General features: G+C 42.0%; 1 protein-coding gene across 1 annotated transcript in view; it reads right to left on the bottom strand.

Moving 5' to 3' along the window:
• OGFOD3 (2-oxoglutarate and iron dependent oxygenase domain containing 3) overlaps positions 1-19,531 on the bottom strand; it is a 34,904-nt gene that overhangs the window by 14,558 nt on the left and 815 nt on the right. The window contains exons 3-7 of the mRNA XM_082293960.1: positions 14,979-15,054; positions 14,319-14,361; positions 7,557-7,621; positions 6,907-6,963; positions 2,529-2,682 (exon numbers count right to left, since the gene is read on the bottom strand). Coding sequence (XP_082150086.1) covers positions 2,529-2,682; positions 6,907-6,963; positions 7,557-7,621; positions 14,319-14,361; positions 14,979-15,054 — 395 coding nt within the window. The remainder of the gene's footprint in view (positions 1-2,528; positions 2,683-6,906; positions 6,964-7,556; positions 7,622-14,318; positions 14,362-14,978; positions 15,055-19,531) is intronic.

The raw sequence follows: 19,531 nt of genomic DNA, 5'->3' as shown, positions 1-19,531 counted from the left end.
GTCTTTTTAACAACAGTGTCACTCTGAAGCAGAAAATACAGTGAACTCCTTTTTCTCAGGCTTCATTTTACCTTTCTTTTGGAAAGAGGCAAGAAAAAAATCCTGATGTCTTCTAGGAGTAACCTTCACTGTTAAATTATGCAGAAATACCTAAAGTGACTTGTTCTGTTCCAAGGGGAAAGCATAAATAATGATCCAACACAAAAGCATCCAACAAACTGGCAAGTTTTACTGATCTTTCTTCAACTTCCCAGTATTCACACTTGCTTTGGAGGCTACATAAGAACACTAATGCTCTTTTCTGGGAAGCACTTCCTACCTCAGATCAATAGAAATGTATTTTTTTTCCTCTCTTTCAACTGCAGTCTGGAAGTGGCAAAGTTTGCTGGAGGAAGTGAAATACAAACCAGGCTGGCTGCACTGAAGGCAACCTGTAAAGCTGCCCATCTTCATCCTATTTAGCCTCTGTTCAAACTATTTATGATTATGAACAAGGTGTTTGGTAACTGCTCCAACTGGGTTAATTCTCTTCACAGAGACTCAGAATTATTTAGGTCGTGTAGACCACCTCCAAGATCACTGAGTCCAACCACTGTCATAAATCAGACAACCCAATTATTCAGTACAGACACTACTAAGGTCTAGATTATGCATTCCAAGCCCAAGAGAGCACTTTTTCTGCCTGTTTTGTTTCTTGAAGCTGGAGATGGGTTAGAAAAAGCCAAGGCAAATCAATTGATGTATCTGCTCCCTGAACAGACAGCCTGCAAGATAAATAAAACATGGACAAAAGAGAAGGATAAAAACAGGAAAACATTCAGCCTGCTGTCCATCATATTCAGGCACTCTCAGGATGACAAGACAGAAAAGCAGCTTCCACAAATTCTCTTCATGGAAACCTATTTGCATGTAAATGACAAAATAACTTCTACATTCCAGGAGATATTTAGGTGGAAACATTTAATTGTGAGGTTATCCAGCCACCTTACTCATTTCCCAATGCAAAACACACCCAGAAAAGAATAAAGAGAATACTGGAGAGCAGCGCTCATGCAGACACAAATCTCATTACAGCAGTAAATCAGTCTGAAATTCTAAAATATCCTTTTCTGGGGCTAAAATAAAAGAGTGGAGAAAATAGGCATCAGCTGTTGAAATATCCTGCTTTTCCCACCTTTGTGGCAGTGAAATCTGATTCTCTGAAACTGCAGAAAAACTATAAGGAGCTGATGAATTTACTGCGCTTCACCCAACCAGAATCACCAGTTTACTTTCTCCCAAGGGTCTCTTGGAAGTGAGCATCACATGATGGAATTCCTGTGAATCCCACCAGCACAATCTGCTCCCTACAGCCATTTCCTACCAACACAAATCAGAACAATGTGGACCTCAAAATCACCCCCGATCCAGAGCCACTCCTATTCACTGGTTACACCACAGCTTTTCAAACCAGAAGCATCCAAAACCTGGCAGATTCGACCCTGCAGGACTTTCTGCTGTCAAACATAAGCTGTGTCATCACTACCACCACATTTTTCTAAAGTTAAGCTGCTTCTGCCCCCATGACAAGGACACAGGAACTCACACTGATGCTGTGACCAACGACAGACATTGTACTTCCCTCAGACTGGCTTTTTCCAGGAAATACTTTAAGGCAAGGAATATTGTCATAGACTTCAAGGTACACTGCCCACTTACAGACTCGAGCCCTGAGGAATAACTTGGATTTTGCTGGGATTATTTTATTTGGTTTCATCTTGGTAATCCATGACTTCAGAGTGACTCATTTATAAATCCTGAAGGCATGAAATGTGGGTATTGTAGTGTAGAGGTTTTTTTGACTTGTTTGGGGTGTTTTTGTGTTGTGGGGTTTTTTTTCTTTGATTCTTCCATTGTTTGCATTCTGCTGTTCTGCACAAAACGTCTGAACTCAGTGAAATTCAGAACTAAACTCAATACCAGATCATTTAAGTCCATTGAGAAATGCAAAGCACTAAGCTATAAGCCTTCAGAGAAGACTTGTGCAGTTGAAAGGATGTCACAATACTTCCATTCTAAAAGGATCAGAACACCAAGTTATTGAAAGAGGGTACCACGTACCACATCCCCATTGGAACACACACAATAAAAAAGCCTCAATTCACATATAGCTCAAATACAAATATTAAGCCTTTATCAAGAGGCTCAGAACAATGACAACCATGACCACCTGACCACTGTGAAACAGCTCCTGCTAGACCTGGCTAAAAGAGCAATTCAGGTCATTTTAATCAATGCTTCTGACAAAAGAGATTTCTGAGTAGTCATTCTCATAATTTATTAATTCTAGCAAAACTAAATTAGAGAAAATAAAATTAAATGGGGTGTAAGAGCCTCTGTTTCTAAAACTCACTTATCTCCCATTAGGTTCATCCCTGAAGCATCAGTTTTCAAACCTGTTTGATGGATTGTTTAATGTCAAATGATTTCAAGGTGATCTAATAATAGTAACAGGAGATGTTTGCATCCCATCTCAGCCTCCTCCTCACCTTGTCAACGTGTGGGTGCCAGTACTCATCGTGTGTTGTCTTGGCTCCTGTGCTGTTCATTCTGGAGAAGAACGTTGGCTTAGTCAGGTACATGGCAGAAGAGCTGATACCAAACACCTGAGCAATCCTTTGCTGGATCCTCTGTCTCACATCCCTGCAAAGAACACACACAGAGCTCAGTGCTCAGTCAGTGACACATAAACAAACAAACAAATAAATAAATAGACCCCTTCAGTGGTTTTGTTTGGGGTTTGTTGCTTTGGGTTTTTTTTAATTCTCAGAATATCAAAGGAAAGAAACTACGTCTCCTGTGGCTTAGGTTTTAAAATTTCTGTCTGTTTTCCTGACTAATTCCACTCCTATCCCACTGCTTGTTAACTGCTGAAAACATTCAGGTCCTTCACAAAGATATTTTTAATCCAAAGCAGGGAAAAGTAAAGTTGTACCTTCATAAAAGGATTGCCTCTGAAGAACCTTCAACTACTTTTAAACCAACTGGTGAAGTCCCTTGGCACCATGAAATTCAGGCTTCTTGGTCAACATATGTATTGGTATTACTGCCAGACTTTTTTTAAATGAATGCAAGATGTCTTTCACAATTACAGTGTACAAACAAGATAATCTGAGAAAACACATTTCTGAAGTTGTGCATGGAATTACATTTGTAGTTTTGTATCTTCCCTTACGTTCCTCCACTCGATAGTACTGAACCTCAGCTAACTTTCTTGAAAGTTTTTCCTATGTATTTCTCTAGGGAACTTAAACAGTGACTAAAAAGAAATGACAGAACTAAAACAAGACCTGTGCTGTGTGTCTACAGGCTGTGAAAGTCATCTCTTAAGATCCACAAGTACTAAAAAATCCTAAATATTCATTCTGTTCACACCTAGTCCCTCCCAAGAAACAGAAATAACAGACACAGATTTGATTTTTTAACCTGTCTCATTTTACATTCTTAGGGGTCAATTCAAGCTATTTTACATGTGAAATATCAAAAGCATTCAATGAATTTAGAGGGATTTTCAGGGATTTACATGGCTGCATGAACTGAGGTTTCAAGTTGAGAGCTACACCATAATGGTGGAGTCTGCAAAACTGACACCAGGAGAGAACCTACAGGTCCTTCCTCTCCATGCTGAGCTTCCTGTCTGCTTTTTCCAAGGAGCAGGACTGCAGGAAAGGCTCCCAGAAAGCATTAAATGCAGTTACTCATTTTGTGAATTGAGAGCAGGGAGCACTTTGAACAGGCCAGCTCAAGAATTCATAGCCACAAACACCAAAGCAGCTGATTCCCTGGCCCTTGCATCAGCCAGCTGGAATAAATCTACTCCCAAGGAGTCAGGCCTTGACATAAAGTCTCCAGCAGCTGTCCTGCTCTGTAAGGAGACCTCCCTCTTCTTTCAGCCTGATTCATTTCCCAGTTTTAAAAGCTTTCTATTAAGGTTTGCTGTTTGGTGTTTATAAGGCTCTGTTAAAGCCTCACTCTTCTTTGAGACTGATGCAAAGCCCTCTCAATATGCCAAACACAGCACACAGCTGGTTTGAAAAGTAGAATAAAGTCACTTTTTAGCCTAGAAAAACTCTTCTGTGCAGCCTGTTTTCTGCTGGCCATGCAATTTCAACATTTATCAATATCATAACTGCAAGTTTTTCATTCCATTCCCTGCCCTGCTGTTCCAAACACAGCCCACTGGCAAAATACTTAAGGACAAACACATTGTACTTCACGTGTAAATCAAGAGACAACATAAGCCAAATTTCAGCTTAGAAGGTGCTAGGAATGAATAAGCCCAAAACTGGGAGAGCCACATTAATCCCTCAGCCACTTCTCTATGACCCAGAAGCAGCAGGAGCCTCAGCCTGGAGCCTTCCCTCACTGATCCTGGCCTGCTGGCTCTTCGAAACTGTTTGGACAGCTCTCCTGTATTGTGGCTACAAAGGAAATACTTCTTTATGCTGGTGAATATAAGCATTTGTTTTCGTAAGCACAGCAACTCTTGTGTCATTCAGACTGCTGAGGTGTACCCTGGCTCTGAGCAGATCCACTAACAGAGCTCTGCAGTGGCAATAAATGCCCAGGTACAGCATCCAGTCAAGAGTATCAGTAACAAATGAATCCTCCTGCCACATCTGTCTGCAGCAGTCCTTGTCCATTTGCACTGAGTCACTGGAAAATATCAAAATGCTCATGCCAGACTTAGGGAAAGACAGACCAGAACGCCCTGAAAGGAGCACATGACCACCAGATTCTGTAAAACAGTTACTGGTTTGGAGTTAGGGTGATGAGGAAGAATTTTAAATTCTAAATTTAAAAAGCCAATGAAGTAGCTGGAAGTCCAAGGAACACAAAACTTGAGAGAAAGGAAGCTCACTAGCTTGCAAAGTAGCAGCAGCAGCACAGAGAGCTGAAAGTGCCACTGAGAAGTTTCTGTGAAACACAAGCTCTGCCAGACCAACAACAAAAAAATGCAGTGAGGAGCCACTGCAAAGTGTGATCCAATCACGGTGACAGGAACACTCAAAGCTCAATCCCACACAACTTCCTGATGATGCCACTTGTCAGCACTGTCCCAGGGAGCTGACAAAGCAAAGGTCTCCTGCAGGCAGAGAGCTTTAACAGCAATCACACACAGAACAGACACAGGGAGAAAGCAAATTTACAGCTCTTCCTCTGCTCCTCCTATGTCTCTGCCTTCATAAGCTGTAAGGCTTTGGGAATAAATCTTTGATTGTGCTGTTTTCTTCTCAAGTCACCCCTTACAGCAAGCATCCTGACTGAAGGTCTCCCTTCTGAATAAACATTTCATTTATTATGTGAAACAGGAGGGATTGCTGTAATGTGCTTGGCAGATGGTGGTTAAAATATCAACCCAGAAAACATAATTGATTCTGAAGCAACATAATTTTGACAGAGACAGTTTAGAAATCCTGGCTCAGGATGCCTACTCAGCTGCGTTATTGTTGCAATCAGTAATACTTAGACATGAATTACATGCAGTTATTTCTCTCAAGAGTGTATTTTTAAAGTGACCTTGGTAGGTAAGGGAAAGTAACAATGATAAGTGCTCCCCAAAATAGCATAAAACCATTGATTAAGGCCATAAAGTACTACAGTCCATGCTAAAGCACTGTCATTAATAGGAACAGAAGCATTTAATAATATATTTTGTATTAGCTTCATATCCAGCAGGCTGAAACATCTCCTATACTGGTATGAAATCCCAACTGAATATTGATATTCCCTAGCAGCTGTCTCAGCTCACAGCATGAATTTATAAAATTATTGAAAAATTGAATGCTTCTGTTCATGTGAAACAGAAATTACACATTTTCTTTATGCAAAGTTCAATAATAATCAAGGAATCATCTAATTTTTGCAATTTTGGGATCAGAAGTAAAAACATTTTAAAGAAGTTCATCTATAAAGACAATGACATCTAAAAACAGCTGTTAAACAGAAATAAGCTTAAAGTGATTAGTGTTTTAGGATTATATTAATTAATTACTATTTTAATAAAACTAATAAACCCATTTGGCTACTTGACATTCCTTCCACCACTAGAGGGAGGTCAGATTCCTTCACACAGGCAAGGAAAAAAAAAAGACCAAAAAAAAAAAAAAAGAGTTAAAATGTTCAAATCAGGGACATTTCAAATTACCAGAAACCAAGTGAAATGCATTAACTAAAGAATTATTGTGTCTAGTCAACAAAGAATGCTTGTTCCTAAACTTTGGCCACACACCTTTGCAGCCACATGGAACTCGTTAGGTTTGTTATGTTTGCTAGGTGTATGAGCAGGGCTGCAGGAAAGCTGAGAGCATCAGATGCCAGAGCTGTTACATTACAGAGCTATTTCATCCTCTGGCTGCTTCTCCAGCCAGAACATGACTAATCTGAAGTCCTTCCACTTCCTGCTTTACCACGTTTAATGTTTTGCTACACTCTGCCTCAAAAAACCCCAAGCTCCTAATGCAGTAATAGCCCAGAATTGTGGCTATTATCTCACACAACCCCTTGGATAACACGTGAAGGAGGAGATAATGATGAAGGATTTTCCATCCCAGCTCTCATGGTCCAGCAGATCCCCCAGAGTTCAGATCAGCAGCTCTCCTTGCTGGCTGGCAGGGAAATTTGTGGTGCTGCCAGCACCCAGAGTACATTCACACCATAAAACTGCAGCTCAAAGCAGCTGATGTTGTTTATTGGTCACCAAAAAGTCCTTTTACTTCTCTTCCTCATCCTAATTCTCAGAGATTACTATTTTGAGCTGCAAAATCCAGTGTATGAATGCAAATCCCAACCTGCACTCTACAAAAACACTCCAGGACATAAAAGTTCTGGTTTGTGGTTCATTCAGCAGTTATTGAAAATCTTTACCGGTATAAGGCAAAATCCTCTTCTGTGAAGATGTCCTGAATTTTGTCCCCAAAGTACCTGAAAAATTAAACAACAGTCTAAAAGAGGAGTTGCTGAATAAGACTGAGCAACACCAAGACACTTTCTCATCCCCAACCCTGCTTTACCCACAATCAGAAAGTGAGAACACAACACAAAAAAATGTTACAAAAAAAGCTTTTGAGCATGATGTCCGAAAGCAATGCTAAAAGATCAAGTGTTAAAAGATTAAAGGATTGAAATGCTGCAACTGGTAATGGAATTCCTCAGGCATTAAAAAAATCCCCTCCCACATCATGAAATAAGCACATGGATTCAAGTTTTTAAGGGTGCAGGCTATTTGATTTCTTCCACTGCTGACAAACTAAACTATAACTGCGAAAAAATACTGATTTACTGGTGCAAGAACATAAAAATAAAGATAATGGCAGCTTTCAAAGTGCCCAGTTCAACAAAAGATCCGTTTTCATGCCAGGAAAGCTCTTTAAGAAGTCACATAAAGTGTGGTGAATCCAACCAGCTTCCAGAGTTTCTCATCATTAATCCCAGCCCGGGGGCTTGAGACACTGAAGAGGCAGTGGGCAGGGAAGGGGAGGGATGACAGGAGGCAGGAAACCACAGCCCCGTTTTACCTGTACAGATTAACAAAATGCTTCCCCAGGGAAAGAGCTCCAGAGTGCAAATCCAAAATTGATGCCTGGAAAAGGAAACAAAGAAGGAAAAATGAGCATGAAAAGGTTTTATCATTACTCAACTATGACCTTTAATAACTGTCCAAAGTTGGCTCTCACTTTCCACAGCCTCCCAAGTAAAAATAGTAGCTTCCAGCCTTTGGGTTCACAATATAACATTTATTTTACAACTACAAACCTCCCTCAGATCCCTGAAGAGATGCAGAGATTATTGAGGTAGTATTAAAAAAAACATAGGACTGCTGTTCCTGAGATTCAAACCTGACAGGGAAATGCCAGAGTCTCCCCACCATGGGCTCAGGGTAAAACACTGCTCCAGGATCCCTTCCTGAAGGCATTTCCCTTCCACAAAACGATGAATCATTTTCCAATACTTGTGAAGTGCTCAAGTAGCAGCACTAATGTTTATATTGCCCTGCATTTGTTATTAAAACTTCTCCTTCACATGAGTTCCTGTATACTTCTCATATTTAATACAGACATTAAAAAGTCTGTTTAAAAGAACAATTAGGATTCTAAGGCTTACTCGAGCCAAACTTTCTTTTCCTCAATTTCTAAGCTGCTGTAAAAGAAAACCACACTGAGAAAAGTTTTCACATATGAAAATTCAATCCATTTCTTCACCCAATTCAAGCCAAACTCTTCTGCTGAGCTCCCAACAAGCTGCAAAGATTAGAATTCAGACTTGCCAGGATAGAGAGCTACCTCACAGGACTCTAAAATATTTCTCTAAATTGAATAAAGTCCCCTTTTGTATGTCCCCTGCTGTCCACAAAATACATGTTTGTTTTGTATCAGTTCAAAAGTATTTAAAAATGTAACTGTCTGATAGAAGTCTTTTTGTCTTTTACACTGGAAATATCAAATAGCAACAGTGCCTGACTGGCACTGAAGTAATGACATCTCTGATGTACAATATCTGGGCACTCATCTCAGAATTTGGCATTGTTTTGATGCACCACAGACCATTCACATTATTCTAACAAAATCCCAGCAGTAATTAACACTGGTGACAGAGGAACATGCTCGGAACAGTCCCTCAGAAAATCTCTGTAGCCTCAATTGCTCCGAGCATTACAAGAGATAATAACCACCTTTTTTTTAATAAACCTACTCAAATAACCTTTGAAAAAATACACAAAGAAATAAGTTATTCAAGTGGACACAGCATGAGCTTTTCAGATTTGCCCTTCCCAAAGTTCTCCAAAAGCTTCAGAGAACTGTTAAGAAAACAAGTAATCTCACACTCATGCAAGAGCAGCTCTTGTATTAAGCTTTACTCAAGCTTCAGAACCAAAATACTTACATTTACTGGATTCTGGTTCTGTACAAAAATCTAACCCACAACTAGAAGTAAAACTGCTCCTGTGTAGCTTCAAAAATATGTTTTTGACCATATTAAAGTAGATTATAAGAAGTAGCACAACACAGCTGAGAAGATCAGTTGAATTTAAAAACAAATTGCCTTTCTAACTCTTCCCACATGCTTTTCAAACTTACATATTTCTTCTCACTCCCCAAGCTCCAGATGATTACAGTTAGGAAGAGCCAAAATAACAAAATGAATCAATAAAAGACACCCCCAAGAATTGTAATCACTCATAGCTGAGAAGGCAATAGCTACAATACAAAGCCTAGAAAAGCCAGATAAAGGCTGAAGAGGGAATCTGAAAAAGAAAGGACATTCTCCAGGGTTGTTTCAGACAGGGGAAAACAACTGCATGCCAAGACAGGGACTTGCTTATACATGAGCACAGAGCTCTTTGCTTAACAGCCACCTAGGAAAGAAACCTGAACACATCTATTTTGGCCTCTGTCACTTCAGAATATCAAATCTTTTCAGCATCATTTCTGACACTGAGAACAAACCTTGGTTACTTCAAGTCCCCCTCTCTGATCAAGGGCCAGTGTGCAGTTCAGGACAGTGTTCCCAGGCTGAAAGGTCTACAAGGTTTGTCTAAAGATGGCAAACACACACCCACCCCTATTTCTGCCAGACTGTTTGACAGAATTACCCCCATATCTTGATTTACAGAACTCTCTAGAGAAGTGAAACAGAACTTCCTTAAAAAAATTAAAAGTACAAACATATGTTCTTTTGGACCTTCAGTGCTGTTAGTCCCATAGTCTCTACCCTCTTACTGCTAAAAGAATTCAAAAAGAACAAGCAAGTACCCAGCACTTCTCAGCACATGGCAAAAAGGATCAATTTTCCCATCTCGGAAAGCCTGACAGGCCCTGCCTTTGTTCCTCACTAGAAAGGATTGCCAACCATTAAATACCTATTCACATCCACACCAGTTCCTCCAGCCTGTAAAAGGTTTTATGTGATACTTTGAAAGAAAGCAGCAGACACACTACCCAAAGGAGAAAAATGAAAAAAACCCTTATTTCTACTTGTCTTTAGAGGAGCTGGAGCTTCCAAACCCTGCCCCACTGCTCCTGTGGGAATGCTCACATGCTCCAGCTGAGGGACAAGAATGGAGGTTCTACATGGGCACAGCAAAGGTGGTGTCACTGCAGGTAGCCTTGCACACACTCTTCAGAACAATCCCACCTTCAAACACCCTTCCCTCCTGGAAGCACGAGCAGGCAGACAAGGGTTCTGGTCTTAGGGAAATGCTTTTTCCAGTTACACTGATTAAGGAGGAGACACCAGTGTAACCAGTCTGAGTTACACTCAGCCAGCCTGGGGGAGGTTCAGGTTACTGCTGGGGAAGTTAAATGCAGTATTTGGCTACAGAGTCCAGCACGAATTTAAACCAGATACAGATTGGACACAACCAATTCCTCTCCAGCTTCCTTATCTTATCAGCCAAGATAATCACACCAACACAGAGCTGGAAGGAAGGTGAAAGATGCTGCCAAGTGCATCTTTCACCCCTGATACTTGTTTCCTATGCACTATCAGGAGGCTAATTAGGAAGGAAGAAAACTCTGCAGCCTGCACTAGAGGTGTGAGATAGGATGAGCTTTCTGCACAGGCTTGATGTCCTCCCTGGAAAAGGCAGAGCTGGCAGTATTTTGAGGACTTCACATTTTGGCTGAGAGGGCTGAAAGCAGAACAAGGGATAAGTCTGCAGAGCCACTGGGCTGGAGGGCCCACACCAGAACCCCTTGGTTGGCATCACAGTTTGTTTGCTTCTCCCAGTGACTAAACAGTTTAATTTTCCCCTGCAAAGGGAGGTCTGGGTGCCTATTCCTGCCAGTTCTGCTGGAAGGCAGGACACAGACTGCAGCTGACTGGCTCACCAAGGGATTTCTTTTCTGGGGCTTTGAAATAAATGCCAATAGGTCTGATAGTAAATGAGTTGTCTCATTTACACCAGAGGGATGCTTTGATGGCAGCTCCTACAACACCTGAGTGAATGAGTCAGGACTGAAGTGTTCACACAAGCAGGGGTGACATGAAGGAAAATATTAAGGAGGGAAGAATTATAAAATCATAGAAGGTTGAGAAGGGAAATGTCATCTACATGAAGAAGAAAAAACCTAAGCTGAGGCAAACATCAAGACAACTAATGCAATTCCCACTCTGTGAATAAGAAACAGAGTATAAAATGACTTTACAGAGACAGATGTACAAGGGAAAGCAGCTTGCTGGTGGAGAAGATATTCCTGTTTGGATTCTGCTGAAAGATAGACCAGAAGATTGCCATGGCCCCTCTAGCTTCACTCTCTGTGTGTCTGCATAAATAAATATAAAGCCAGGAAAAGTTAGAAAGGAAGATAAGAAAGCTCAGCATGGCAATTCGAGTGTGACCCCCAGGAAGCCTCAATAATTCAGATGTTTGTCAAGACTTTCTCAACATAAAAAGATGGAATAGGAAACAAGTTTTGGTGCTATGTTCCAGTACTCCAGGGAAGGGCAGCAAACAAAGGGAGGACAGAACTGACAAAGTCACAAATCGCAAGTTTAGACCTCTAAATCAATAAGTTATATCTAGACACACAGACACAAAACCACTTCTGAGAATTCAAAACATAACAACTATGACAGGCAAAAAAAAACCAAAAAAAAAAAACCAAAAACAAAACAACAAAACCCAGACATGTTGCTTACAAAGGGGTTAAGAGGAAAACCCCAGGCAATGAAAATGCAGTCTGCACCACAATAGAAACCTGCAGAAGTTTTATTTGGAATAGCAGAAAGAACAAAGTGGCTAAAGAAATAATTTAAAATAATTAAACAGTAAGTTTGAGGTATTTTAAAGGAAAAATTAGTCTTACAGCAGACATAATTGGACAGAATTATCCAAATACTCTAAAGACATTTAAAGCAACAAGCCAGACCTACTCCAAGTGGCTGGAAGCTTGGGAACATACAAACATAGCTGGATGAACTAAGGCTTGAAACATTCTGTATGCTCTGTGGGTAAGAGACTGGAAAAGATGAAAGGCTCAAATGAAGACAGACAGTTTCACCTAAAGCCCATCAGCACACAGGCAGCAGGATCCAATGGTATCTGAGAGCCAGGACAGCACTGCCAAGAAAAGATTTGCTCCGTGACACCGGGAATATGGGCTGGCACATGGGGAAAGGAAGAGGAAAATGGCAGCACAAGAGACAGAGGTATAAAAGAAACGAGGTAAGGAGAGTGTATTTAAAGGCTTCTCCTGAATGTGATTCTTCCCTGTGAGGGTGGGCAGGCCCTGGCACAGGGTGCCCAGAGAAGCTGTGGCTGCCCCATCCCTGGAAGTGTCCAAGGTCAGGCTGGATGGGGCTTGGAGCAAGCTGGGCTAGTGGAAGGTGTCCCTACCCATGGCAGGGGGTGGGACTGGATGATCTTCAAGGTCCCTTCCAACCCAAACCATTCTGTGATCCATTCTATGACTCCACAGTTTCCCAGCAACACTGGTCAGCTCTTGTTTCTAACATCTTTCCGTTTTTATCCATTATTTTGGGTAAGTGCTCAATACAACATTACACTTTCTTCCTGAACCTTTCCCCAAGGATTAACAGCACACAAAAACTTCCTCACATTTACAGATGATAAGACATGTGAGAAGGCTTGGCTCAGAGCCCAGACCTCTCCATGGACATTAGATTTTGAACAGATTTATTTTATTGCAGAGAGAGAATCATCTTTCCCTCATTTTCCTCCCCTTAAAAAAAAAGGCACAATGAAGCTTCCAAAATAACAGAGATGATGGATTTTTATTTGTCTGTCACTCTGGCTTGTTGTCCAACTAAGCCAGCTCAGCACCCCTGCCCAGCTCTGGGCTTTGAGCAGTGTTTACCTCCCCCTCTCATCTCTTCCCAGCTTTCTCTGCCTCAGTTTCCCCAGTTCCTGACCCCCAGCTGGACAACACCTTTCTGTGCTCCAGATCCAAGCTCTGAGTGTTCCACCTTGCCATTCTAATCCCTCTTTGTGGGAGAGCAATGAAAAATCACACCTAGTCCCAAAAGCAGAGGAGAGGAAACCCACGTGGCAGCCCCAGGAGCCACACTGGGGGTCCCAACAGGCAGAGCAAAGCAACCACAGAACTGAAAAAAATCCAAGGGTTCCCAACAGAACTGAACACAGAATGCTAAATTTTTTAAACACATTGTTTAGGATGGGCAGCACTGCTTCAGTTCCCCAGTTTGTATTTTTTGCAGATCTTTCTGAGCAATCACAAGGACAATATAGTCTTATTTTTTTCCACTGAAACCCTTCTCCTTTTTTTTGCTAATACATGCCCTGATTCAGCAGAGGCCTAAAGAAGTGGCTATGTTTACAAATACTCAAGAAACAGTTCCTGTCCACACACAAAAACATTCTGAGCACAAAGATTAAAATAAATAAATTAAAATAAATGCGCTTGTTAAAGAGAAGTGGGATTCTTTCAATTTAAAGAGTATTATTCCAAGGTCTCCTTAAGAAATTACATGGCTTTTTTGTCACTACACAAAACCAATCTTTACATAATGCTGTGAAACACTGTAATTTACTTTCAGAAGTCAAACTTTTGCAGTTCTGCTACAGCAACTGTTTCCAGATTGTGAAAAACGAGGTTCACTCTTAGTAAAATTTGAAGGAAAGTTGAATAAAAGGGACAATTAGGAGACAACAGCAAAAAGGTGCTTCGGCAGAGAGCCAAAGGCACAACTCTACATCCAAAAGATCGGCTTTAAAAGTACATCGCTTATTTCCTATCCATCACCATCATGCATCATTCATTAATCCTTTGGAGTTGCTGAGTATCATCTTATCAGTCTTATCTTTTTCCTTGGCTCCATTCCATCTGGTTTCGGGTTCTTTTCTTCTGATAAGATTTTCCAGGAATGCGAAGACCCTTCCCAAACTGAGCACCCAAACTACAGCCATTTTACAGCATTACATTACAGAACCCAGGCAAAGCTTTTCTAACATAAGGAACATGAAAAAACCAACATCACAATCCATTCCTAACAATGATGGAACACTCAAAAAGCCAACATCACAGTACATTTATAACACAGATGAAGACAAAATCAGTTCAAGAGAGGTGCTAGAAATAAATAAATAAATACAAGGAAATGGCAACTGTATTGCAGAAGTCAGGAGTTACACTGCTAGCAGACGTATTATTAATGGGAAATAACTCTCCAAACCAATTTTTTTCCAAGTCTGAATGGAAGGAAAAAATCTCCATCTCCTCACCTCAGCCCCAAAAAAATGCATTTATAATCTTGCCTTGGCAGTAAAAGAATGTAGAAAGTAAAAGGACACTGCTCACCCCTCCATCAGATCCTCCCAAGGACAGTCCCCTCTCTGCTATTCTGCAGGCAAAACAATAAGCTCAGATGAGAACTGAAGTCTGATTACTTTGTCCTTTAATGTCCTTATTTACAACACCTAACTCCTCAGTAAGTGGTACTTGATGCATCAGATATAACCCCACTGAGTTAACAGAAGCTCCCATTTCTTAGAAACCCTTACAGTCTGTCACGAAAATAAAGTATTTGTGTTGCAGAACATTTCTGAGCTTGCAGCTCCCTTCCACAAATCCCAAAAATACCCTGAAAACAGTCCCTTCACGGAGGACTACAGGGTCAGCTGCAGCTGGTGATTATCCAGACAGAGACACAGCTGCAATAAAGCTTACGTTGTTTTGTTCTGCTTTTACAGGCCAAATGGAGGCCAAGTGAAAGTCCTTTAAAACTTATTTAATTAATTTTCCTTTCTTTCTGGGAAGTGCTCACACCCCTCAGAGACAGGAAGATTCTGTGTGAAAGAACTGCCCCCATTACAGTAAAAATGGAAAATGGCTTTAATAACAAAAATTCCATTGTTTTAACCGGTCTAACCCATCCTGCTCCACCCATCCTACACCTCAGACTGGCACAATGTCATTGAAGTCAGTGCTTTTAAAAGTTTGAGCTAAAAGAAAAATTACCTACGAATTCTTTCAGCTTCTTCCCTTGTGATTACAGCATCGGTCACACCTCTTCCACACTTCCTAGGAGTGCACCCTGCAACACAAAGAGGAAGAAAAGAACCCATTGAATCCACTTCAACCACCTGAAGGGCAGCTTTTTAAATGAGACTTTGCACAAAAGTCTCTCTTGAAGTCACTCTTGAAAAAAAAGCTCTCCTAAAATTCATTGCTAAGAAATCCAACATTAAATTTTAAAAGCTCCTGGGAATAACAAGTCAGCAGCAAGAGTTCCAGGTGAAGAATATATGAAAGTTCTTATAAGTCTGGTTGACAACAATCTTCAGGCAAGAAGAAGAAATAAGACCAGTTCTGAGCTACCAGAGACCTTGGGATGTTACATTTGGCACTTTTCTGGGGACAATCCATATACAGATGTAAAGCCACAGGAGAGATGGGCTGAGTGTGTTTTCTGACACCTGCCAAAGCATTCAGTGCTGCTGAACAAAGTGGCACTTCAAGGATTATTTGTTCATCAGAACACAAAACTCCAGGAAAGAAATCAATCAATTCACCCATGGAGGACAAAAGCATCAGTCTGCTCTGATCAAAAGCAACTAATAATAGTGACCAGGCTGATAGGAGAAGTTTTGCCAGGAATTTTGTATGAATTTCCAAGGGAAACCTGATGTTCAAGTAGAGAAGAGCTAGGAAGGAGTAAACTCAAAGGAGAAATTCAATACTCCAGGACAAACCCGGCTATTGAGAGCTTCCTTTCTACAACACTCTGCAAAGTTTTCTGATTTCAGAAGAGATTTGTTCCTTTTCCAGCTGCAAATATCAGCACAGCTCTTATCCTTTGGAAAGGCTGGTGCTGGAGAGTCCAGGCTTGGCAAAACTACAGGGTTACCCTCAGACAATTGTTACATGTCTGGGGTCTCTGACAGAGAACTGGCAAAGAGTACTGGAAACAGGAGGTGTTCTGAAGGCAACAGTGTAAGTTTTCCCAAATGGAGAAAAAAACTCCAACAAACAGAAAAATGTAGTCCAGCATAAAGTCAGTCAGGTACCAACAATACAGCACAAACACTGGGCGAATTCTAAGGAAAAACCAGAACAGTCTGAACACAATTCCAGCAGTAAGAATGTGTCCTCTTTGTCTTAGAGACCATGGCACATGTGAACAATAAAGTGTCAAAGGCATACCTGGAGAATCTGAGGAGAAATTCAGATTAATATGGCAAGTACCCGGTAGCTTCCACAGATGTGTGCCCAGCAGACACAAAACCATCCCTTTATCTAATAAGGCACCATCAGCTTTGGCTATCAGGTAAATCAAGGTAAAGGAGGAACATACCAAAACATGTAAAAACACAAGTACTGTCTCTGGCCCCTGCTCCTGTTCAGCACAAAAGCCAGAATGTAACACAAAGGACCAAGCGCCCAAAGTGCACCTACTTAGGGGTATTTAGCCAAGAACCACTTACTGCTGAGACAGAGATAATTCACAGGAGGAAAAAGCTCCATTAACATGTTCCCCTGATGCACAGGATCATAGAAAAGTTTGGTTGGAAGGGACTTTGGAGATCATCTCATTCCATGTCCTGTCCTGGGCAGGAACAATCCACCTCAAAGCCAGACAAGAGCAGGTGAAGATTTACAGCTGCTATCCCCACAGCAGTCTGCCTTAGACCTTTCCAGGCATCTCTGCTTTCCACTTCCCCTGACCTTGTCTCTGGAAAAGCACCTTAACTCTGTCTCCTGGGCAGTGGCCATGGATGCTTTGTGCACTGACACAAAATGTCAACACACAGGAGAAGTAAGGTTTCATCACGCACAGTAGCCACAGTAGGTGTAAGTAGTTAACGTGTCTCAGGAGAACAGAAACGGCCAAGATCTGGCCACAGAGCTTAGAATGCAGGTGAGACTGTGCTCATATAACACCCAACCTTCTGCAAATACAATCAGTTAAGTGCTTGGCCTCTGAAACATAGCAAATTTTATTTGGTATGAAGCATGTTTAGAGGCAGGCAGTGCTATGGAAATAAATCCTGTTCTGACACCAGCTACCAAATCACTTGAAGCAAACTGGAAGCTCAGTTGCACCAAGTTCAGCTGGAAGCAGGGACAGGTGCATAAATAAAAAGCTCATTTTAGCTGTGGAAACTTCACAGCTGAGCATCAGACACTGAGCAGTGACAGGAATGCGTCTCCTCCTGACACAGAGCCCACAGCTGTGGGTGCCACGCCAGAGTAAAGAGTGAGAATAAAAAGCTATTGAGTGACAGAAACCTACTTCCCAAGTGCCTAAAACTGCCGAGCTGATCCATAATCCGCATTTTCTGCCTCGCTAGGCTGCGGGGAACGGGACACACACAAAGCTCCTCCGCAGCTCATCACCACCCTCTCGCGGGGAAAAGCCCAGCACAGAGCTCGCTGGCAGCTCGGCTGCAGTTCACCAGCTAACAGCGGCTCACCGCTCCTAACCCACATCAATCACGGCACTTGAGCAGCAGCACCAAGCGAACAGCTAATTAGAAAGGCGAGTCAATGGTCCCCATACAAAGCCAAGAGGCGACACCTCACTCTGAAGCCTGTTGCTCCCCAGGACACCCCCAGAAATAAAGAACACGTCCATTCCTTTTCCGGGAGAGATGTGCTTGAAGTTCCTGCCCACCCTGAAGTTCCAGCTTTCCTTACAGTGAAAAGAATAGAATGACAATTAAAGAATAGAAAGGAAACAATGAAAAGAGTAACTGGAGGGATGGCCCAGACCGCAAGTCCACAGCTCAAAAAATTGCTCTTGCAAGCCAGGGAAGGCAAAAATAAAGGTTTTGTTGGTTTGGGGGCTTCTTTTGGTAAGCAAACACCACAGTAGCAGAATCCAGAGACTTTTAGCCTCAGTTCAATCACAACCAAATCTCCAGCTGCAGTTTTCTCTGGCCTTGCACTATGCAAATGCAGCCAGCAGCAGTTTCCCCTCACAGTAATTATGAAAAATTAACACAGAACATATGTTTTCATGTGTTCTGTCAAAAAAAAAACCTACCGTACCAAGACAGTTTTCTTGGTCTAAATAACATTTAGGATGAATCCTCCAAAAAAAGATGCTTCAGTAGCAGCACTGAGGAAAAACTATGTGACACCAGACCGTATATGAACTTTTGTTTAGTAAATCTTTTTGACCAACAGCACCAGGACCAGCCACCTGAAGAGGACAGGGGGCTGCAACCTGTCAAACACTTTCTGTCAGAACTGGCACAGAAGAAAGTTAAAAATTACAGAACCACAGAACAGCCCAGGTGGGAAAGGACCTCCAAAGATCATCTGGTTCAGCTTTTTGTGGTCAAGAGAGCCTGGATAAGATTACCTAGCACAATGCTCAGTCACCCCCTGGAAATCCTCAGTCACAGGGTCTGCACTGCATCCTTGGGGAGGTTGTTCCAGTGACTGAGTGTTCTCTCTGTAAAGATTTCTTTCTTACATCAAGATGAAACCTTACCCAATGCAAGCTGTACCCACTGTGCCTTGTCTTCTCCATGTAGCTCCTTGCAAAGGCAGAGCTTCTGTCCTCTGTAGCTTCGCTTTAAGTACTGGAGTACTGGGATGTGTTCTCCCTGAGCCCTCTCCAGGGAAAGGAAACCCAACACCCTGAGGCTTTCCTGAGAGGTTCTCCAGCCCCTTGATCACCTTTGTTCTTCCTCAGCTCCAAGCAGCTTCTTCCAGCCTCCAGCTTTGTGTCAGCAAGTGTTTTCTCAGCAACATCATGAACCAGATACAACCACCAATTTGGCTAAAAAACTTAACTCAGATGTATTACTTTTTGTAGATCCATCAGCTTATCAGTCAACACAGAGCCAAACATGCTGACAAAAACCAAGAGCAGAGCTGCTCTCTGGCGGCTGTACCAACTAAAAATGTTCACCACAACACACTTTGCAAATCTGAAAGAGAACATCAGCACTGCTCATCCATGGAAGCTGCAAGTCAGGCTCCCACTGCTCTTTGTAGAGAAGATTAAAATTTTCCATGTCTCTTGAAGAACCAACACTCCAAAAAAAGAAAAGTGCCAGGGGGAACAGGTACCAATTTGACAGAAAACAGGCTCAGCTGAAAGACACAAAGAAGTGCTTTGCAGGCACCCTGCAAAGCTCCTGGCAGCCACACATCTCAGAACAAGCGTGTCAGAAGCTGGCACCTGTACAATCACCGCATGCTGGTGGCACAGACAATGTCCTGAATCAGTTCCACTCCACACCCCGTACGGTACTGACCAGCAGCAAACTCACTCAACAAGCCTATTACAGGAATCAACAAGAGTATGAAAGAAACCAGAAACAGACTTAGCAAAAGGTTTATTTCAGAGAGTCCAACCAAAGCAGTTTCAGAAGAGAGTTATGTAGGAATGACAGAAAAATAATCAACTCAGAATCAACTCAGAATTCTGGGCTGGCCCAAGGGGCACGAGCGTTTGGGGCTTTAGTCAAGAGACAGTGACCAGGAGTTTGCTGCAAGCACGGGAGTTTTACAGCCCAAGTTTGGTTCTCAGGCCCAGGCAGCAGCCAGGCTGCTCC

Source organism: Coloeus monedula (assembly GCF_965178545.1).
Source record: "Coloeus monedula genome assembly, chromosome: 19".
Classification (NCBI taxonomy): domain Eukaryota; kingdom Metazoa; phylum Chordata; class Aves; order Passeriformes; family Corvidae; genus Coloeus; species Coloeus monedula.
The sequence above is the reverse complement of the archived record's forward strand: the minus strand, read 5'-3'. Positions and strand labels throughout refer to the sequence as shown.